This window comes from Dioscorea cayenensis, chromosome 10, assembly GCF_009730915.1.
Source record: "Dioscorea cayenensis subsp. rotundata cultivar TDr96_F1 chromosome 10, TDr96_F1_v2_PseudoChromosome.rev07_lg8_w22 25.fasta, whole genome shotgun sequence".
Classification (NCBI taxonomy): Eukaryota; Viridiplantae; Streptophyta; class Magnoliopsida; order Dioscoreales; family Dioscoreaceae; genus Dioscorea; species Dioscorea cayenensis.
This window is the reverse complement of record NC_052480.1, coordinates 924698-946808: the sequence shown is the minus strand read 5'-3', so window position 1 is coordinate 946808 and position 22111 is coordinate 924698. Positions and strand designations below refer to the sequence as shown.

General features: G+C 35.9%; 5 protein-coding genes across 8 annotated transcripts; 2 read left to right on the top strand and 3 right to left on the bottom strand.

Annotated features, from left to right (window-relative positions):
* Positions 1-209: 209 nt before the first annotated feature.
* On the bottom strand, positions 210-1243 carry LOC120270734 (monooxygenase 2-like). Its single transcript, XM_039277807.1, has 2 exons — positions 853-1243; positions 210-758 (listed from the first exon to the last, which is right to left on the bottom strand). The coding sequence occupies exons 1-2, from the start codon at positions 1241-1243 to the stop codon at positions 232-234; spliced, it is 918 nt and encodes a 305-aa protein (XP_039133741.1). The 3' UTR covers positions 210-231.
* A 971-nt stretch (positions 1244-2214) lies between these two features.
* LOC120270690 (monooxygenase 2-like) lies at positions 2215-3785 on the bottom strand. The gene is made up of 4 exons (XM_039277762.1): positions 3534-3785; positions 3380-3445; positions 2878-3275; positions 2215-2759 (listed from the first exon to the last, which is right to left on the bottom strand). Exons 1-4 carry the CDS (start codon positions 3749-3751, stop codon positions 2242-2244), a joined length of 1200 nt encoding a protein of 399 aa, XP_039133696.1. The 5' UTR covers positions 3752-3785; the 3' UTR covers positions 2215-2241.
* Positions 3786-4128: 343 nt separating this feature from the next.
* Positions 4129-6719, bottom strand: LOC120270733 (monooxygenase 3-like). Its single transcript, XM_039277806.1, has 5 exons — positions 6469-6719; positions 6273-6347; positions 5992-6175; positions 4839-5067; positions 4129-4743 (listed from the first exon to the last, which is right to left on the bottom strand). The coding sequence occupies exons 1-5, from the start codon at positions 6717-6719 to the stop codon at positions 4205-4207; spliced, it is 1278 nt and encodes a 425-aa protein (XP_039133740.1). The 3' UTR covers positions 4129-4204.
* Positions 6720-14290: 7571 nt separating this feature from the next.
* LOC120270468 (bZIP transcription factor 12-like) lies at positions 14291-19244 on the top strand. Of its 3 annotated transcripts, XM_039277488.1 has the most exons (6): positions 14296-14948; positions 15005-15076; positions 15323-15352; positions 17625-17701; positions 18534-18850; positions 18926-19244. In XM_039277488.1, coding segments are annotated over exons 1-5 (648 nt in total). In that variant the 5' UTR covers positions 14296-14480; the 3' UTR covers positions 18535-18850; positions 18926-19244. The 3 variants fall into 3 exon arrangements, with proteins under 3 accessions (XP_039133423.1, XP_039133422.1, XP_039133421.1); XM_039277487.1 differs by having other exon boundaries at positions 17625-18850; XM_039277489.1 differs by lacking the exon at positions 15323-15352 and having other exon boundaries at positions 14291-14948; positions 17625-18850.
* A 693-nt stretch (positions 19245-19937) lies between these two features.
* On the top strand, positions 19938-21577 carry LOC120270467 (probable serine/threonine-protein kinase kinX). Of its 2 annotated transcripts, XM_039277486.1 has the most exons (3): positions 19938-20162; positions 20249-21081; positions 21250-21577. In XM_039277486.1, the coding sequence occupies exons 1-3, from the start codon at positions 20060-20062 to the stop codon at positions 21505-21507; spliced, it is 1194 nt and encodes a 397-aa protein (XP_039133420.1). In that variant the 5' UTR covers positions 19938-20059; the 3' UTR covers positions 21508-21577. The 2 variants fall into 2 exon arrangements, with proteins under 2 accessions (XP_039133420.1, XP_039133418.1); XM_039277484.1 differs by having other exon boundaries at positions 19939-20162; positions 20249-21577.
* Positions 21578-22111: the final 534 nt, after the last annotated feature.

The following is a 22111-nucleotide window of genomic DNA, read 5'->3' as shown; positions in this document are numbered from 1 at the left end:
TTTGTTGAATTACCAAAATGACTTTTGCAATTAAAAGAAGAAGATTGCATATTTCAATTTTTTTTTTCTCAATTAAAACTATATCTTTATATGAACCTTCAAAGTATATTATACATCATGTACCAAACATGCTTAAAAGATCAATCACAAACTAGAGCAAGACATCAAATACAAACAAATCACAGGTCCAAAACCTTTCAGCTTAAAACAAAGAGATCTCCATCATCAAATTCAAGAAGTCTTCTCCTTCTCCGGCAAAACCCCACAATCATAATGAACAACATTGACAATCCTCGGCCAAACAAACCGGTAGAACAAATGGTCTCTAAACAGCTTCACCATCCACCCACTCCATCCACTCCAACCTTGTTGCACCCACCCTGAAAGGAACGCACCGGTGATCAACCCTGCCACCCTCCACCTCCTCTCCTTCACGTACATCTCCATGCCACTAGCCATGCTGTGCCGCGAGTTCGCCAAGCAACGTGCGAGCACCACCGCGTCCTCGAGGGCGGCGCAGCCACCTTGTCCAAGGTCCGGCGTCATTGGGTGGAATGCATCACCGGCCACCGTGACAGCACCGCAGTGCGTCCTGCCAAACAGCACGTCCCAAGGGACACGGAACATAAGCGGCGCCCATGTTACCGTTGAGAGCTCTGAGTGCTGGACCACGTTAAGGTACTCTGCGGGACAGTCTTTGGCTAAGTGCTCTGTTACTTCCTTCGAGATTAGCTCTGGCTTTCTTGCCATCTTTTCATCTGTATTTAATTTCGGAGAGAAAAAATAATAATATTTTAATTATTAATTGTATAAAACATAGATTATATGTTGAGATGAAGACTAAGAATGAACCTCTGGCAGTAAGACTGGTGGTAATGCCCCAAAAAACATCAGTCTCATTCATAGCTAAGAAAGCAGCTCTAACACCATCTCCAATGAATTGCTGAACTTCATGCTTGAAACCATGACCACCAGAGAACACGGCTAAACCACGGACAGCTGACCGGCCGGTGTCAACCGGTGCTGTGAGCCCGAGCCACTGCGCCACCACCGAATGCACTCCGTCACAACCGATCAATGCTTTGGTTCTAATGACACTTCCATCCTCCAAATGTAATACTGTGATATCTTGTCCTTGGCTTTTGATTGAAGTGATGTTGATGGAGAACTTGATGGTGTTTTCTGGGAGTTCATTAGCAAGAGTTTCTAGTAATACTTTTCTATGAACTGATCTACTTCCCATATCTCCACTGACAATATCAAACAAATTAACTCTTTATAATTTCCATCACATTTAATTGATTGCATGGTTTGAGCTAAAACCATATAGCAATAATATACATGTGTGTATATATATATACCTATCAATTTTTCTTTTGAAGAACATCTCTTGGGTTGCTCCGGTGATGAGGTTTGTCACATAGCCCCTGCACATATATACATACATTGAAGGAAAATTGTTTTGAAAAATGAATTCATGTGTTTAAAGTTTAATTAGTTTCAGAGTGAAGTACCGTTTCAAAAGTTTTATAGATGGATGTGAGCTTGTTTGGCAATGCCAAGAACGTTGAGAGCTCGCCATGCGTTTGGGTAGAGGGTGATGGCGGCGCCGGCGGCACGGAGCTCATGTGATCTCTCTAGAACTATGCTTTGAATGCCTACTTTTTTTAATGCAATTGCAGTTGCTAGTCCGGCAATCCCTGCTCCGATGATCACTACCTCATGCACTTCCCCCATTGTTTTTTTTTTATTCTTCTTCTTCATCTGTAGTTAAATTGCTTTATGATTTATATAAACTTTTCATGTTCAATTCAAACTTTTTGACCTGTAATGGTTTGCAATGTTATGACTATAATATGTTTTTCTTGAGAGATAGGTTTTCCTGTTGGAAAATTCAAGTTCAATTCTTGACGAAATTGGTAGTGCTAACAATTTTTGCTTTTGTTTCTTTTATGTTTTTCAGAAAGTTTGATAGATTCTGATGCTGTGGTCAACTTAGATGTGCTTAGGGAACTATTTAACAAAGTCAAACCATATGGTCAAAGGCAGTAGAAAGATATATTTATTTAAACATTTATGAAAAAAATCACTTATTGCTTTTTTTTTAATTATATATATAAACATAAAAGCTTTGACTTTCTGATATTCATCTCATCAAACACCTGAATGCAATCAAAAGTTTCCAAACAAATAGATAAAAAAAAAACAACAAAGTAAACAAAGAAATCTCCATCTTCCTCACTAACTCTTTTCCGGCAAAACCCCACAAACAAAGTGAACAGCATTCACAATCCTTGGCTGAACAAACCTATAAAACAAATGGTCTCTAAAGAGTTTCACCATCCAACCACTCCACCCACTCCCACCCTGCTGCACCCACCCGGACAGGAACGCGCCGGTGATCAGTCCGGCCACCCTCCACCGTCTCTCCTTCACGTACCTCTCCATGCCACTCGACATGTTTCCCGGCGAGCTCGCCAAGCACCGGCCGAGCACAACAGCATCCTCCAGTGCCGCACCACCACCCTGTCCCAAGTCAGGTGTCATTGGATGGAAAGCATCTCCGGCCACCGTGATCGCCCTGCCGTACGCCGGTCCGAAGAGCACGTTCCATGGGACGCGAAACATCAATGGTGCCCATGTTACCGTTGAGAGTTCCGAGTGCTGGACCACGTTATGGAAGTTTTTTGGACAGTCTTTTGCCAAGTGCTCTGTTACTTCCTTTAAGATTAGCTCTGGCTTTCTTGCCATCTCTGGTTCTATATATTTAATTAAACAGCAAAAAAAAAGTTAAATAAAAATTTGAAATGTGAGCTATTGTTTGTTTTGAACAGTTGTTGAAATGGAAAAGATTAAATTATGGTAATAATTAATAACCTCTTGGAGTGAAACATGAAGTGATGAACCAATAAATTTCAGTATCATTGATTGGCACAAAACCAGCTCTGATACCATTTCCAACAAATTGCTGAACTTCATGTTTGAAACCATGACCAGCAGGGAACACGGCCAAACCACGGACTGCTGATCGGCCGGAGTTAACCGGCGCTGCGAGCCCGAGCCACTGCGCCACCACCGAATGCACGCCATCACAACCGATCAAGGCTTTGGTTTTAATAACACTTCCATCCTGCAAGTGCAGCACTGTGATGTCTTGGTCTTGGCTTTTGATTGAAGTGATATTGGTGGAGAACTTGATAGTGTTTGGTGGGAGTTCATTAGCAAGAGTTTCTAGTAATACTTTCCTGTGAAGTGGTCTTACTCCCATATCTCCACTGAAAATTAAATTTTAAACAATGATCTCTTTTCAGTTATATTGATAGATTGTATAATTTGAGCTAAAAGAATAGCAGCAATATGTATATATATATATATTTACCTGTCAATGGTTCCAGTGAAGGACATAACTTGGGTTGTTCCATTGATGAGATTTGTGACATGTCCTCTGAAATAAAAAGATTGAATTGAAAAACAAGGCATATCATGTAATTAAATGGGTTCAGTTTTCAGGATTTAGAATTAATAAGCCATACAATTGAAAGGCTTGATAGAGGGATGCGAGCTTGTTAGCAACACCAAGAGCATCAAGAGCTCGCCAAGCATTGGACGAGAGGGTGAGCGCCGCGCCGGTAGTGCGAAGATCATGTGATCTCTCGAGCACTATGCTTTGCATGCCGATCTTTTTCAGTGCTAGAGCAGTTGCTAGTCCGGCAATTCCAGCTCCGATTATCACTACATCATGCTCCTCCATTGTTCTTCTTGTTGCTGTTGAGTCAATAAGGTTGAAGTTCTTGCTTTATATATATACATACACACATGGAGTGTTATTAAATTATCAGTAAAATGGTAGTGGTTTTTTTAAAGCTTGATGGCTGGCAAATTAAGACTATGTTTCTTGGAAGGTGTTGGCTTTCTTGCTGGCCAATTTATACATATGACTAATTAAGTTGCTATTATGGGTGATCAATGATTTTGTATTTTATTTTTTGTTGGTCAATTTTGGTGTGCTAGCTGAGGAGACTGAGAATAAGATAACTACTGATGATCAAATATTAATATAAAATCAATCATGATAAGTGAGTATTTAATTATCAGTACATGACACTTTGGCAGGAGGACCCATACAACAAATTAACACCATGGTTTTAAACCTTATTCTTAGAACAGTTATTAATCATGTATTTCCTAATTAACTAGGTTCAGACTAGAACTTTGCTTCAAGGTTGCTATTAGCAGCAACAGGCAAGGCCCCACAGTCATAGTTGAGGCTACCATACTTGGAATGCAAAATCCAATTGAACACAGAGTTCCTGAAACTCTCCAACACCGAACCAAGCATTCCACTAGCTTTGCAATGTCCAAGCATGCCGGCAATATACGAACCAGCAACCAACCTCGCCGCGCGCCACCGCCGTTCCTTCACATACATCTCGATGCCATGACTCACATTGTGTCGCGTGTTTGCGATATTTCTAGCAAGAACAACTGCATCCTCTAGTGCACAACAGCCACCTTGCGCGATGTCCGGTGTCATTGGATGGAAGGCATCGCCGGTGACCGTGACACAGTCACGGTGGCTCGGCCCGAAGACAATGTCCCATGGAACTCTGAACAACAATGGTGCTATGGTTAGTGTGGATAGATCAGTGTGGCTGACTACTTGCTTGTACTCTAGTGGGAACTCTTTGGTTGTCTCCATTACTTCACTTTTTATCATCTCTGGAACTCTTGCCATCTCTTGGTCTGTTGTAAAGACATGAAATAATTGTTATATTTAACATTATATGAATAAATTGATGGAAAAGAGATTTATTTATTATATGCATGTATGAGACTACCTTGTGAGGTGGAGGCTTTGTTGAGATACCAATAGATTTCAGTGTTGCTAATAGGAATAAAGCCAGCCTTCATTCCATTTCCAACAAATTGCTGGTGTTCCTTCTTAAAGTCATGTCCTTGTGGATATAGGCCTACTCCACGGACAGCTGACCTCCCTGAACTAATTGGTGGTTTGAGTCCCAACCACTGTGCCACCACTGAATTCACACCTTCACAACCAATCACTACCTGTGTATTATTTATATCACATATATAATACATATAAAATATTGTGTGAAAGTCAATTACCTAAATTGGAACAAGTATAAATAATTAGGATTGGTTTGTTATACATTTTTTTTTTAATTAAAATTAAAAAAAGGGAGACTATTTTGGATACACATTTTAATTAGAAACTCATATGTTTAAGAAACACCATAAATTATCGATGTAGAATGTTTTTTATTTTATTAAATAATTTTTTTATACTACTTTAACACACTTATGCAATTATCCTGCATGAACTGAAGTTTAAATCCACTTTTTTGGTAAAAACACGAATACTTTATACAAAGGATTTGATATCAATAGATCAAGAAATCATTGATTTTAATAAAAATCATGACTTTTAATTTTTTTTTATTTAATCATTATACAACAATAAGTAGTTGATTTTTATTTTTATAAAATTTATCAAAATTAATGTCATATATTTAAATTATAAGTTGATTAAAATAATATATATATATTGCACACGAGATGGACAATCAATTCTCAATAGTGCATATGCCTCAAATGTCTTATCCACTTTGTAAAAAAATAAAATAAAATAAAATAATATATAGGCAACTCAAATGTTTTTATCCTTACATAAATTATTTTAGTAAATTATATATTTTATTTTTAAAATTGTTTAATTAATATTTGAATATAACAATCTGCTTTTTCTCAATAAAATTATAATTTACCTATTTTATTAAAAAAAAAATATGTGAATAACTATTAATTAATTCTTTGATCATCAATATTTTATAACAAATATGTTTATGTGTTTATTTCTCAAACTTAGTTTCCATAACAATTAGCACTAACAAATATGTTTTCATAAATATAGAAAATATTTTATAAAAATAAAATTAAGAAAAAAAAAAATCATAACAAAGAGACTCTTACCTTCGCTTTAATAACAGAACCATCCTCTAAATAAAGAACATAAATAGTGGAAGAGTCTTCCAAAACTTCAGATCTTATCTTCAAGAGCTTGCAAAGAAATTTAATGCTTTCTGGTGGCAATTCTTCAGCAAGAGTCTCCAACAATAACTTCCTATGTATAGGTCTTATCCTCAACGTCACCGAACTAAACTTTCCCAAAAAGATAAATAAATAAAAAAATCAGCCTAAAAATTAATGGAATATATACAATATCCACAGATGTATTATGTATACATACACACCTATCTGCTCCTGCACCAGAAGAAGAAACATACTGTCTACTCCCAGTCTCTGTATTTGAAACACTTGCCATATTTCTGCAATGAAACCATTTAAAATAACTAACAAGATGAATATATATATATATATATATATATATATATATATATATATATATATATACTATACATAGAAATAAAGAAAGCAGTGGTGTTATACGTTAAGAAATCATTGTAGGTTTTGTCAAGCTTATCAGCAACTCCAAGAACTTCAAGTGCTCTCCATCCATTTTGAAAGATATGAAGGGCAGTGCCAAAAGCTCTAAGTTCACTGGATCTCTCTAAAACTAGGCTCTTGATTCCCACTCTCTTTAGTGCTAAGGCAGCTGCAAGTCCTGCAATCCCTGCTCCAATTATCACCACTTCATGGATCATATCCTTTTCATCTTCAAACTTGTTATCTTGATCCATGTTTTTCTTTGTTTTGAAAATGAGGAATTCCAAGCCAAATCTTTATTAATATATATATTCTTGTGGATGACTAAGGCTTGGCAAAAAAAGTCTTCAATGGATTAGACTATTATTATTATTTTTGTATATCAATTTTATGTTTTGCTAGATCTTGTTGTGATGGTGGTGTGATTTTATTTTGATAATTAAATAGTCTGTATTTAATGCAGATCTTCTTTCAAGAACAGCAACCTAATAAAGCTTGTGCATTGTTTGTAAAATATTTTAAAGTCAATGCATGGGGTTGAATGGCACTTGATTTATTTCAGGAAAGTCAGTGGAGTATATGAACCTGAACCTAATTTTTTTATAAAAAAAAGAAAAAAATACTAAAGCTTGATTGCTATATAAACTAACACAAGTTTATACTAGAAGTCTGTTTATATTAGAGGGTAGTTGATTGGAAAGGAAAGAAGGATGGAAATTAAGAAGCCCCATTTTTTTCTAAAATGCATTAGTATCAAAATCTTTTGAAAAGTATAGAATAGATCACAGGTTGACAAAAAAATCTAGCATATGTCAATTGCTTTGTGGAGGTTTATTTACGTAAATATTAATATCAGAGTAAGTAATAAGATTTAAATAAAAAAATAAAATATTGATCAAACTAAAACCAAAACATAAACATGGCAACACCTGTCATTAACAAATAATAATATATATCCCATACTTAGTCATAGATTTAAATCTATGAGCACTATATAAAAAAAACAATAGTAGACAAATAGCAAGTACCAGTCACCCTACCTTCAGAAAATAATCATAAAAAATGATCATTCATCCTAGATGTCACAGGAGTAATTTAAGGGGTTGAGCACCTTAGCCAAGCCCAAATATTGGAGCATCATTTGGTATCAAATATGTATAAAGAAGGAACAAACAACCAATTGTATCTTCAGATGGTTATCTTCTTATTTTAATTGCAAATAAATGTATGATCTTATGAGATTGTTTTGAATCTAAAACTCACTGATCTATGGAAGCTCTTTTAGTATTTGCTTGTTATTTTCTTGGATAATTATTGCTGCTGTTGTTTACTGACTTGGAGATATAGATCTAAAGGATTGAGGTTTTTAATTGCTTAAGAAGAATGAATGAATTGAATTTAGTTGAGCAATGATAGGGGAAATCCAGAAAATTATTGGATCTATGCATTGTTTTTGCTATTTTGATTGTTCCTTGTTGATCCATAGCCTGTTGTGATTAAATATTCATTACACAGAGGTACAAAAGAGTTTCAGAAAAAAAAAAAAAAAAAACCATCACTTTAGAAAACATAACATCAGTTCTTAATTTTATATTTTACACACAAACTTCAGTATCCAATGTGATACATTGGCTGAGCCATAACACACGCGTCTGCACTTGACCACATTCACCACTCAAGCCTGAATTGCCTCGAACTTATACCAAAGATCTTGACAGATCATATCTGCACCATTCATTTACTTTCCACCTAATAGCCAACGATAGTACTAGTTTTTCAAACACAGGAAATGACTCCATTACCCTTCTGATCAAACTAAAGCAGCAGAACAAAACACAGTTAACAGAATTGTCTCATTTCTTAGCTTCAGACATCCAAATCTTCACTTCACTGCTTCCGATTCTTTTCAACCTGTATCTTCAATCAATTTTCAATAATACCTAGCTGCTAATGCACTGGTAGAGATTTCTTGTTTATCTCCAACCAGTATATTTAAGAAACTTGAAATAGCTAGCTCTGCGATGAATACACAAAAAATTTAAGTAAAAATTATTTTCACTAACGCTATATAAAAGCTCATTTTATCTCTCCAACAATAATAATATATCTTCATTCACACACTTGTTCTGTTGATACATAGTGCCTAAACTCATTTTGAAAACACATGCTAAGTTTTAAAGCTGACCAAAGATTTTCTAATAAGATTGTTGTCTATTTAAATTTACAGAAGAAGAAGAAGGGGATGTACGTTTGGAAGTCATTGTAGGGCTTGTGAAGCTTATTAGCAACTTCAAGTGATTCAAGTGCAAGCTGTTAGTGGCCCATGTATATTGGGCCCATCTGACGTTTCAAAACATTCATATTTAGTTTGATACCGTATTGCCTATTTGCAAGGACTTCACCCATCTTATATATGCCATTATTCATTAGCCTTCAACTTTGGTTTAGGGTGTGTTTGGTCCTCCGAAGTGAGGTTTGCATCGGAGTTTTTAAAATTTTGTGAGGAGTTTTGAAACTTTTTTATACTTTGAATTTCAAAAGCCTTATGAACATTTATTGCATAAATAATTAGGTTTAATTAATGTTTTTCAAAAATTAATATTATAAGTAATATAAATAAAAACTTAAATATTATAAAAAAATTAAAATTATTTTTTGAAACGCTCTCGGAGTAGATTATACATCTACTTTAATAGTATGTATAGATTAGTATTATGTTTGTGCCATAACTGGTTACTCCTCCTGTCAGCCTGAGTAGGCTTGTGCTCCCAGACGGTGGCTTTCGTCAACTAGGTTGGTGACTTTTGTTTCTGTTGGTTTACTTTTTCTGGTTATTCTAAGCCTCACCTCTGGTGAGAGCCTTCTGCTTTATCTTTCATTTGTTTGTTACTGTTTATATTGTTTTTTTAAAAAAATAAATTTATGATTTATCTAATTTTTAAATATATATATATATAATAAGTATATGATTTTGATTAGGGAAAATTACTGTTTACCCCTCGATAATTTCAAAACTTCCCAAACAGCCCCTGTGAGTTTTGCATACCTCAGACAACCCTTCCTTTATTGTTTCACTTCCTTTTTACCCCCTGCATTATGAAATTCCATCATTGCCCTTAAACCTTTTTGCATACATTTTTTTCATTCTTTTTTGCATTCCTTTTTGTATGTACTCATTTCTTAAACAGAGAGCTCATTTTTTTAAACAGAGAGTTCATTTCTTAAACAGAAACCTCATTTCTTAAACAAAAAACTCATTTCTTAAACAGAAACTCATTTTTTAAACATAAAACTCATTTTTTAAACAAAAACATTAATATTTAAACAGAAAAACAAATATTTACGTGATAAATTAATCCTGGATATAAAACCAATTAATCTTGGCCACTCGTACATATTTAAATAGAAACAACGATATTTAAGCACTTTTTTAAACGTAAACGCAATATATTAAACAGAAACATCGATAGTTAAACAAAGACAAACAAGCATATAAACAGAGAACTCATTTCTTAAACAGAGAGCTAATTTTTTAAACAAAGACCTCATTTTTTTAAACAGAAACCCTCATTGAGTAGGGACATCGAGTATCTCATCGTCACGATCTCGCCGAACGCTGAGCGCCGAGCTCCAGATCCCGGGCGAGCGATCTCGAGCTGACATGCTCGTGTGGGGTCTTAAAGGAGAAATCTTTATCAGGCGCTGGCGATCCGGTCTGGCGACGTTCCTCGGCGGTCGGAGTGGTGAGGTCTTCGATGGCGACGCCGGATAAGACGGGTCGAACTTGAACTGAACCATTCTCGATCGCGGAGACCGCAACATGGATAGCAATAGGGTTAGGGTTAGGGATCATTCCGGGGTTTCGATCCATGGCGCCTAAGTCGCGACGGAACGGAGAGAGGAAGTGGAGCCGATGAGGGTTCGATCTCGCCGCCTTCGCCTTCGCCTTCATCGCCTTCCCCGCCGTCGACCTCATCTCTTTTATCTTCTTCGCTCGTCGACCTCGGGAAGACCGCGATGCTCCCTCGTCGTCGAGCGAAGGCATCGAAAGGTTGCACTCGTACATATTTAAATAGAAACAACGATATTTAAGCACTTTTTTAAACATAAACGCAATATATTAAATAGAAACATCGATAGTTAAACAAAGACAAACAAGCATATAAACAGAGAACTCATTTCTTAAACAGAGAACTCATTTCTTAAACAGAGAGCTTATTTTTTTAAAAGCAGACCCTCATCGAGTAGGGACATCGAGTATCTCATCGTCACGATCTCGCGCGAACGCTGAGTGCCGAGCTCCAGATCCCGCGAGCGATCTCGGCGTGGCCTCGCTCGTGTGGGGTCTTAAAGGAGAAATCTTTATCGCAGATCGGGCGATCCGGCTGGCGACGCTCCTCGCGGTCGGAGTGGTGAGGTCTTCGTGGCGACGCTCGGATAAGACGGGTCGAACTTGAACGGAACCATTCTCGATCGCGGAGACCGCAACATGGATAGCAATAGGGTTAGGGTTAGGAATCATTCCGGGTTTCGATCCATGGTGCCTAAGTCGGCGACGAGAACGGAGGGAGGGCGGCTGCCGATGAGCGCTCGATCTCGCCGCCTTCGTCTTCGCCTTCATCGCCTTCCCCGCCGTCGACCTCATCTCTTTTCATCTTCTTCGCCGCCGACCTCGGGAAGACCGCATGCTCCTCGTCATCGAGCGAAGGCATCGAAAGGTTGCGACCTTTTTCTCTCGAACTTGAAATCCCATTTTTTTCATGCAACGTGATCGCTGATTGTGAGCCGCATGCTTTGTCTCATCGGCCCAAACCTCAACCGCAATAAATGATTTTTGGGGTGATAAATACACCACAAAAAAACTCATTTCTTAAACAGAGACCTCATTTTTTTAAACAAAAAACCTCATTTTCTTAAACGAAAAACTCATTTTTTTAAACGAAAACCCTCATTTCTTAAACGAAAAACTCATTCCTTAAACGAAAAACTCAATTTTTTTAAACAAAAAAACTCATTTTTTAAATAGAAAACTCATTTTTTTAAACAGGAAACTCATTTTTTTAAAAAAAGAACCTCATACCTCATATTTTAAATGAAGCTTTTATTTTCAAATAAAACTCATCAGACCCTAAAGGGCATTATAGTCAAACCCTCGTCACACTTGCCACAACTTCCCACGCAAGGGACAATTTCAGTCCAAAAAAATTCCAAATTAACTCTATCAATCACTATTAGATGTTTGGGGGTTTAAAAAAAATCATCAGTATTCAAAAGGAAGGGGTTTTTGAGGAGTGCAAAAACTAATCGTGTTTTTAGCAATATTGCAAACTTACAAGGTGTTTTTGGCAATTTCCACTTTTGATTATCATATATATATATATGTTTTTTTAAATAAAATGTAATGTTAGTCTTGGAAGCGAAGATGACAATAATATCAACTCCAAGAAGAAAAGTTAATGATATTAAAAAAATAATTTTGGATCATATTGTTCAGTTTGTGCATGCCAAATTAGGTTTTTTTTTTAAAAAAATATATAAAGTGAATAAACCAAATTAGCGCATGCCAAATTAGTATATGACAAATTAGTACATGCCAAATTAGTTTTTTTTTTTTTAATAAAATGAATAAAGTTGATAAAATGCATGCCAAATTAGTATAACATTTGTCCTAAATTAGTTTTGGGCAAAATAAAGGAAACTAGTTGTGTTGAAAATATTAAGACAGGAACAACAATCAGATGTTACATTGCCAAGTAATAAAATAAATCATATATTCTTTCAAGAAAGATACTATTCAGATAAGTTAATTAATCTGTTATCTAACTATTAGTTAATTGTGTTTATTATCTAGATTGACAAAGAGTCCCTAATGGGCATGAAAAAATCAAGTGCAAAAGTTTCAAGGCATCAATTAATTGCTTGCCGGCATGCTATTTAATTTTAATATATTTATGGGTGCTATATTTTATAATATTCTTGTAACTCATACATGTTTTTTAGGTTTCTAAAAATATAGTTAAAATCATGATTTCAGATTTTTCATCTCTTCATCTATGTATTTACTTTATTTAAGTTACATAAATTTAAGTTCTAAATTCATAGAACCATGAAATATTTTTAATATTATATATGAAATAAACAAATTAAATATTTCCAACCAAATTTTGCAGTAGTAATTCTCATAGCTAGTTTATAATTTGTATTTTGTTGGTTCTGTTTGGTTGATAGTGTTGAAAAGCAATGTATTGAGACAGTAATCAAGCAAGTGAAGATGTTTCATGAAACATTGATTAATTAGTTTCAAACATGATGTTGTTGGATTTATTTAAAAAAAAATGATAAATCATTTAACCACCAAAAAGTGATTAATTGAACATTTACTTTGCAATGAATGTGATTTATCTATTTTTTTTTACAAAAATTAATTGAACATTTACAAAAATAAAAAAAAAACAAAATACATAAGGTCATGCAATAAAAATATCATCAAAAAGGCAATAAACTCAATCAACATAATCCATAGTTGTATTTAGTATAGTTGGATACAGAGATCTCTAGTTTATTTATTTATTTATTTTTAATAAAATCTTCAATTTTTTTTTTTAAAATCTAGAATAAATAAGTAAAGTTGTAATTTATCTATTTTATTAAATATGTATATATATAATTAATCTTCTTGTATTTAATTTGTACAACAGGAATCATATATAGTAGGGATACATGCATATAAATTATGAAGTATTTTTATAAATACATAGGTATTATGCTTCAAAGTCCTTTACACTCAACATCATACTACAAACGTGCATCGTCTGTAATTCTGATTTTCTTCACCTCATTATTTTTCTCATGATAGAATTTAGTTAGATTCTTAATTAAGGTTAAAATCTCACGTTAATTTAATTAAAGTTCAATATATTGAAGAAAAATTTAATCATATGTCTAACCTTACACTAAATTAAGTGCATGCACCTTCTACATGGTGCAAAGCCGGCAATGTGCATGAAAACCAAGTGCAAGAGTTTCAAACATCAATAATTGCCGGCATGTTTTTTTTTTTTAATTATCTTATTGGCTGATACTTTCTAATTTTTAATGCTTATTGCTTGACATTGATATATTATTTTTTTTTAAATGTGGATAAATTAAAATTATTTCTGACAACAATAAAATATTAGCAGAGGTATTGGTTGGTCCGGTCTCTAAAATTTTAAAAAAAAATCAAGTCAAAACTTATTATTCAAAATATACACATTTTTTTTATAATTCTAATATGATATTTATATTTTTTTTGTCATGACATGACAATAATGTAATAAATTTGAACATGCCTGATAAACTCATAAATTTACATTAGTATTATTGCTTCAATATTTATGTAACTTGACATTATATACACTCACAATGAACCATTCATTTCTAGTTTAAAATTAATTTTTTTAAATACCTGGTTCTAAAATTATTCCAATTTTATTGTATAAATTTAATCCCACCTAAAAACCTTAAATTTGATATAATAATATAATAATAATTTGATCCCATTAATATGGTTCGCATGAATTTTTTAAAAGTAATTATCAATCTATCTCTAAATTATATAATAAATAAATAATAAAATTTATAAACTCATGGTTAAAAATGAATCATATCTTGGTTTCACTACTACGGTAGTTATCTCAGAACCGAGTCCACTCCATCCAAATTCTAAATATATATATATATATAATATGAGTATGTATGTATGGATATAAATGTAATTAAGTAATGGTTTGGGGGATGAAAAAGCAAAAAATTCGTGAAGAGAAGGTGAAAGGTCACTTATTCCCACCAAAATGGTGAGGAGAGGTAGAGCAAACCGAGTCAACCCCAAAACGGCAACACCGGATCGGAGGCGGGTCCCGACGAGTTTGCCATTTATAGCAACATCCCAAAGCTCTCATCTACGACGTTCTCGAAAGCTCACTACTTCTCAAGCTCTCATGGCTTTTGGGAAACCCTAATCGGTGCTGTTCTCTATGGCTTCGACAAGGGTGGTGGCCTCTTCCTCCTCGGCAGCAACCTCTGATCACATGGCGAAGGGTGTTGGATCCATCGGCGTGGATGAGCTTCTCCGAAACATCTATGGTGATACGGCGGTGGAGGGGAGAACGGTGGAGGAGATGTGGAGGGAGATGTCTGGTGGACGGAGGGGAGAGGATGGGGAGATGACGCTGGAGGATTTTTTGGCGCGGGCTGGGGCGGTGAGGGAGGAGGATGTGAGGGCGATGGCGGGGTCGGTGTTTGGGGTGGATTCGGTGGGTTTGGGGATTGAGAATCAGGTGCTAGGGTTTGGTAATGGGGTGGAGGAGGGTGGAGATTTGGGGAAGGGTGGGAGGGGGAGGAAGAGGTCGGCCATGGATCCGGTGGATCGGGCCACGTTGCAGCGCCAGAAGCGGATGATCAAGAACCGGGAATCGGCGGCGAGATCCAGAGAGAGGAAGCAGGTGAGGAACTGATGACAGTTTGAATTTTTGATTTGATAGAAATAGAATTTGGGCAGGCGTATACTTTGGAGCTTGAAACATTGGTGACACAGTTAGAGGAGGAAAATGGCAGGCTTTTGAAAGAACTGGTACTGATTTAATTAATGAGCTTTAAATTTTGTTATTTCAGTGTTCATTGTGATTTATAAGTGATTGATTGATTGATATATTTATAAGTGATTGATTGATTGATCTTGTAGAGTGTGAGGTGATTGATTTTTATGTCCTAATTGATTCTAGATTTAAGAGAATTAGGAAAGATTTTATTGTTAATTTTGATGTTTGATTGTTTAATGTGGGATAGTTTTGATCATATTGTTGTGAATTTGATGTAGGAGGAGCAGAATAGAGAGAGGTTACAGCAGGTATGAACTTAAAGCTAGTATTTCATCTAGTTAATTAAGCAAGCAGTTTAGTGTATTACATTGATTTATACTAATTTATGTTCTTGCCTTTTAGTTTATTGTTGATTTGTTGGTATGGATGATCCTTTGACTAGGTTGTCATTCTTTGTCTACTATATATGATTTTGGGATTTTTAATGTCTAATAGTAGATGCAGTCTTGCAGTTGTGTTTTTGAAAAATATGCTTTTATTTTATTTGGTTTGCCAATTGAGTTCCTATTCACATCAAACTGTGGGACTAGGTTTAAATGGGTTATAACTTATAATGGCTGGCCTGACACTCATTTGGCACATAGATTAGTAAATGTGATCATTCCATAAATTATTTCTGTGTATGCTTCCTCAGTTCCTTATTTATGAGTTCTTTGTTTGTGCTTAACATTATTGGTGTTATAATTATTTTTTGAGGTTTGTCTAGATGAACTTGGGGCATGAAACTTTCAACTAAACTTGATTTTATATATATATATATATATATATATATATTACCGTGAAAGTAGATGTGAGGACCATCATGAAAGATTAAAAGAAGGTATACGCACATAAGATACCAATATTACTAACTGAATAGTTGGCATTGCATTATTGGTTTGTTTGGAGTGATATGGTTAGCCTTTAGTGCTGGTGAACAGTGATATTGCTTGAGCACATCTCCTTTTTGGAAAGACATGGAGAGTTACTTTTTTTTTGGGTGATAAAGTTGGGGACAATTTATGGTAACTGCACCATTATTTGGTTCTTCTCCATGTCTAGGTGTCCATGATTATTTAATAGTTTTAAGGCCATCTATGATTTGCTGATTGTGTTGTATCAAATATTACTCTGGAAATTATATGAAATAGCCACTGCATTTTGAGAATGTGGTGCAATATTGTTCCTTTTCCAATTTAAACTAATAAGTTATCAGTAAGAAATTAATAAGTTGTCAGTGAGAATATATGCTAGTGAAATGATCTGCTTTTACAAGACAATTGAGTTTTTCCACTATAAATGTCTAGTTGTATTGAATATAATATATCATGTTTCTCTATGCTTTTTTTTTTCCCTTTCATAGGGTGGTTTAGCGTATAAGATACCCACCAATGTGAGTCCATTGGAGAAGGTTGAGCGACAATGTCATTATTAACTTACATGCTGAGGAAGCGGTTTTCTTACATGAAATTCATGCTTCCCAAGTCGCTAACAATGGCCATAACCAATACTCCGAGGCCTTTAAACAATCAACCTTCTTATTATCAAGATAAATTTCTAATACATGTGCAATTGGTGCCTAATCTGAACTAGATCTCCTTGGTAGAATGCTTAATAGTTCATGCTGTTGGTTGTGCATTTTTTTTTTCTAGCATTGAGTAAAATTTTCACAGGTGTACGTTTGTTGTTTAGTTTCTTCTGTCATACTGTTCATATCATGCCATTACATCAAAAACATGATTCATGATCTTTGGGGCATTTCAAGGCTGTGCAAGTCTGTGGTCCACCACTCACAGTGACCATTACCCTGTGCAGTCTATTGCTGAAGTCCAGACATTTTCACTTATATCTTGTCAGTTGTCACCCACTTTAATCTTGTTTAAACCATTGTTGATAACTTGATATAGAGTTAGTTCCAATCCAGCTGCACTTGTGGTGAAAACTAGCTTGGCTAACATTGTTTGGGAGTCTGGGACCATTGTCCTTTTTCGCAGCTGGGTTTCTTGTTGTCTGTAAGTTATCATTGCAGGACCTTTTATTCGATTGATTGATTGATTGATTGTTTGATTCTTTGATTGATTGTTTAAGAGCTTTCAGATGTGTGTTTCCATCTTTACTCAAGATAGAAATCAGCTTATCACCTGATGCAACATTGGGGACATTTTCAGAAGATCTAAAATTCCACTATATCATAATATGATCAAGTCATCAGACCATCTCTATAAATGAAGATTGTTAGGTGCACCTGTTGGGGGATGCAAAGTTGGTGTAATGATGCATATCCAGGTCATAAATGTCAGTTTGCTGACTTATTTTGCCTTGGCTTCATGAGCTGTGGGCACCTCTGCAAGTCTAGGCTTCTTAATGCCATACAGCATCATATGCAATATATTTTGGGTATCATTTTTAATTAAAGGAACAAACTCTTCGCTAGCAATAGATCTTGGTTTTATACATTTATCTGTAACTTTTTGTTAGTTCTTATACAAAAAAATTCTCTTGTTCTAGAGTTTTGCTAATAATAGCATGAACACTGTGCAGCTGATGAAGAATCTGATCCCAGTCACTGAGAAAAGGAAACCACAGCGAGTTCTTCGGAGAACTTGCTCGGCGACATGGTAGTGATTATTCTACACTATAATTTTTTGAAGTAAAACAAAGTAGCATGTTGGTTTCTTTCCGGCAGTTATTAGTGAAGAATCAGAGTTGATAACTGCCAAATTGTAGAGCATTTCATTTGCTTCACAAAGAAGACATTCTTAGGATGAACCAAGCGGAATCATTATCTAAAGAGTAATCTTTGTAGAGCATCCTAGAGGCATTCATCTTCCATTGACCAGCCTTCATATGTATGGTTTTTCAAATTACTATCCAAATAACCTGTATAAACAATTCCTTTACCCATTAGTTCTTGTATCCATGCTTTTTCCAAGCAAAAGAATCAAAGAAATCAAAACAGTAAGTCATTGTTTATATTGTAACAAACACTACCCTACACTTGTTTGCTTGTTTTGTGTGTATGGATCTTTTGATGGCCTGATTTTAAATTTTTAAGTCCCAATAGATTCACTTTGTACATCCAGACAAAACACCCATCACGCCTAGCTTTGTACCTCCCTCTCCTTTTCCGTCTCCCTTCTCTGTATCCAAGACCATGACTTTTTTACAATGGAATAATAATCACTCACTCATTTAGTAATCATCTTTTCAAATCACTCTTATTTTGATTAAAAGCAAACCCCTTTATAACAATAGATACTTCATATCCCATCCCCACTTCACCTCCCCTTCTTCCATCTTTCAGCTCACACACACACACACACACACACACACACACACAAACAATGAGAGGAAGAGGAAGACCTCTCTCTTGTGTACTCTTCATTCTCATACTCCATCTCTTCATCATAAACTCACATTCTATACAAACTCAAGTCCTTCACATTGCAGACTCTCTAGTGTTGTTCAACCACAAGCAACAAGTTCTAAGAACTCTTGAAAGCTCTTCCACCACCATCACCACCACCGGCAAAGCCTTTCCACCGGTAGCCGCGCCACCACCGAGTTCCGGCGGGGACTTGCCTTCTTTACCTTCAGATGGGTGGGTTACTACATCTCCAACAACCACAAACAATGAACCTTCTCCTTCCCCAAGTTCAGAAGATGGGATCCCATTCATTAGCAGCAACCCTGCTGTTCCTATCCCAACCGGGGAGACTGACACAACTACTATTCGCCCCTTGCCTATGTCTGGTGATGGGACCCAGGTCTGCACAATGCTGTGTTCTCTCTCCCCTTCTTTTGTTTTTCTTTTTTATTTTAATTTTTATATGACTTTACAGGCGGTGGGGTTAGGGTGGAAGGATCGGATTCAAATGGAGGTGGTGGTTGGGCTGGATGTCATCATGTGTTTTGCTTTGAGCTTGTGGTGGTGATTGTTTGGGACATGAGATGAGATGGGGGTGGCTTCTTTTCTAGTTTTGCTTCTCTGACAAACTAATTGATTGGGTTTTGTAGTACTTCTTCTTCTTATCTTGTTGTTTTTGTTTGTACATTGTTTGATCTGTGTTTTATGAGTTGCAAACTTTGAGAATGATGATCTTTATCTTTACTAGGTAGTCTTTCTTGCAATGATGGTTGTTATATCTCTCTTTATAAATATATATGGATTTTTCAAAAGAAATGCATGTCTATATGATTTTCTAAAAGGTGGATCTTGATTCCTTGGCAATAGAAATGCAAATGCTCTAACGATAAAGAATAACAAGATAACCAAATTAACAAACATCATGCAAGCAAAGGAAACCCAAAAAGCATGCGTATAACTTTTATCCAATGAAAGAAAGAAATTAAAATAACAAGCTCATTCACTTACATAAATATATTTGAAGTGCAAATTAATTTATTTCCGAAGTATAAATAAAAAAAAAAAAGTTTTCTTAACCACCGCAGCAATAGCCAGTTGTTGAAGCATTTGCCATGAGTTATATAATTTATTTTTTATATAATTTTTTTTCAATAAAATGTCATTATTTCACTTAATTAAAAAAAGTATGTTAATAAAAATGATTTATTAAAAAAATATATTTTTAAATATAAGTTAATTATCTGGTTATGAGTTATGACTTAAATTGGCAAATATATATATATATATATCAGGCAAAAGGCAAAAGCTAGGTATATGTTCTACTGAGAGATATAAGAATAAAAGAAAAGCTTGGAGTTCAAAGTAATTTGGGTTAAAAAGCAAAAGAAAAGGAATTTTATCTTAAACTTTAATTTAAAAGAAAAAGCAAAAATTTAAGGTAAAAAGTTGTAAGTCAAAAATATAAAAGAATCTGGACTTTAATGTAAAAGCCATCACCACCTTCACAAAGCGCGGGAAGCAATGGATACGTGCATCTCAAGGTACACTTCCGCCATGAATCCGCTTCCATAGAAGCGAAATCCATGGAGAAGAAGACGAAATTGAAAAAATGGAAGTGGAATTAGGGTTAAGAAGTGCAAGAATACTCGGAAATCTAACCTTCGTCTCCACTGAATCCGATGCTGTTTTCCTCATCGCTGCTCATCTCCCAGGTTCCCAATTTCTCTCCTCACATTGTTCTTCTTTTTCTTTTCTTTTTTGGATTGATTGATGCTTAGATTGTGGATTTTGAAACCAGGATTCAAGAAGCATGAGATCGAGATAGCGGTGAATGATGAGGAGAAGGAGATAGGGATCAGGGGAGGAGGAAGAGCGAGATCGGCGCAGGAAGTGGTGATATCGAGGAGGTTGGTGATCAGTAGGGAAGTATCGATGGGAAGGTTCTGGAAAGTGTTTGCAATCCCTGATGGTGTGGTTTTGGATGGAATTCATGCGGTTTTTCATGAGAAAAATGGGGTTTTGATCGTGTTGATGCCTAAATCTACTCGAGAAGAAGAGCTACCTGGAATTCAAATGGAAGAAGAGATTGAAATTTTGGAACCAGAGGATGTGGAAAAATTGATTGAGATCTCAGAGCCAGAAGAAGAGGAAATTGAAGAACCAGTTGAAATCAGAGAGCCGGAACTACCGCAAATCGAAGAAGGACCAGTTCAAATTTGGGAGCCAGAGCCAGAGCCGGAACCGGAACAAATGGAAGAACCAATTGAAATCTTAGAACCAGAACGACAACAAATTGAAGAACTAATTGAAATCCCAGAACCAGAACCACAACAAATTGAAGAACCAGTTGAAATCCCAGAACCAGAACCAGTACCAATTGAAGAACCAGTAGAAATCCTGGAGCCTGAACCACAAGAAATTGAAGAAGAACCAGTCATAATTCCAGAACCAGAACCACAAGAAATTGAAGAATTAATCATAATCTCAGAGCCAGAACCACAAGAAATTGAAGATGCAATTGAAATCCCAGAAATAGAACCACAACAAATTGAAGATGCAATTGAAATCCCAGAACCAGAACCACAAGAAATTGAAGATGCAATTGAAATTCCAGAAATAGAACCACAACAAATTGAAGAACCAGTTGAAATCCCAGAACCAGAACCACTACCAATTGAAGAGCCAATTTTAATCCAAGAGCCGGAACCACAACAAATTGAAGAACCAATCCAAATCCAGGAGCCGGAACCACAGAAAATCGAAGAACCAACCCAAATCCAAGAGCCAGAACCACAACAAATTGAAGAACCAGTTGAAATCCCAGAACCAGAACCACTACCAATTGAAGAGCCAATTTTAATCCAAGAGCCGGAACCACAACAAATTGAAGAACCAATCCAAATCCAGGAGCCGGAACCACAGAAAATCGAAGAACCAACCCAAATCCAAGAGCCAGAACCACAACAAATTGAAGAACCAGTTGAAATCCCAGAACCAGAACCACTACCAATTGAAGAGCCAATTTTTAATCCAAGAGCCGGAACCACAACAAATTGAAGAACCAATCCAAATCCAGGAGCCAGAACCACAGAAAATCGAAGAACCAACCCAAATCCAAGAGCCAGAACCACAACAAATCGAAGAACCAATTCGAATCCAAGAGCCGGAACCACAACAAATCGAAGAACCAATTCAAATCCAAGAGCCGGAACCACAACAAATTGAAGAACCGATCCAAATCCAAGAACCAGAACCACAACTAATCGAAGAACCGATCAAAATCCAAGAGCCAGAACCACAGCAAATCGAAGAACCAATCCAAATCCAAGAGCCAGAACCCAAACAAATCGAAGAACCAATCGAAATCCCGAAATCCGAACCACAAAAAATCAAAGAATCAACTGAAACCCCAGAACCAAAATCAGTGCAAGAACCAACCGATCAAATTGAAATCCCACAAATGGATGGATCAGACCTAGATCTAGGGCTTGGAGTTGGAGGAGAAGATGGAGATGATAAGGGCCAGAAGAAGAAGAAGAGGAGGCGCATACCTTTGCCGCCGATGACTCCTCCCACCATTGCCGGAAGCTCCATGATGCTATTATCACTAGTCATGCTTCTCTTGTTCCTTAACAAGAGAAAAAGGCGCCAATGATATTTT

Bases quoted from the DNA above. Each gene is read 5' to 3' on its own strand.
- LOC120270734 (XM_039277807.1), bottom strand. From the start codon at position 1,243: ATGGGAAGTAGATCAGTTCATAGAAAAGTATTACTAGAAACTCTTGCT. The intron at 759-852 runs GTTCATTCTTAG...AATTAAATACAG, and splicing joins CACCAGTCTTACTGCCAGAG to ATGAAAAGATGGCAAGAAAG.
- LOC120270690 (XM_039277762.1), bottom strand. From the start codon at position 3,751: ATGGAGGAGCATGATGTAGTGATAATCGGAGCTGGAATTGCCGGACTA. The intron at 3,446-3,533 runs GTATGGCTTATT...TTTTTATTTCAG, and splicing joins CTCTATCAAGCCTTTCAATT to AGGACATGTCACAAATCTCA. The intron at 3,276-3,379 runs GTAAATATATAT...TTTAATTTTCAG, and splicing joins TTCACTGGAACCATTGACAG to TGGAGATATGGGAGTAAGAC.
- LOC120270733 (XM_039277806.1), bottom strand. From the start codon at position 6,719: ATGGATCAAGATAACAAGTTTGAAGATGAAAAGGATATGATCCATGAA. The intron at 6,176-6,272 runs GTGTGTATGTAT...GGGAAAGTTTAG, and splicing joins TCTGGTGCAGGAGCAGATAG to TTCGGTGACGTTGAGGATAA. The intron at 4,744-4,838 runs GTAGTCTCATAC...TCTTTACAACAG, and splicing joins CAAAGCCTCCACCTCACAAG to ACCAAGAGATGGCAAGAGTT.
- LOC120270468 (XM_039277487.1), top strand. From the start codon at position 14,481: ATGGCTTCGACAAGGGTGGTGGCCTCTTCCTCCTCGGCAGCAACCTCT. The intron at 14,949-15,004 runs GTGAGGAACTGA...GAATTTGGGCAG, and splicing joins GATCCAGAGAGAGGAAGCAG to GCGTATACTTTGGAGCTTGA. The intron at 15,077-15,322 runs GTACTGATTTAA...AATTTGATGTAG, and splicing joins GCAGGCTTTTGAAAGAACTG to GAGGAGCAGAATAGAGAGAG.
- LOC120270467 (XM_039277484.1), top strand. From the start codon at position 20,060: ATGGAAGTGGAATTAGGGTTAAGAAGTGCAAGAATACTCGGAAATCTA. The intron at 20,163-20,248 runs GTTCCCAATTTC...TTTTGAAACCAG, and splicing joins CATCGCTGCTCATCTCCCAG to GATTCAAGAAGCATGAGATC.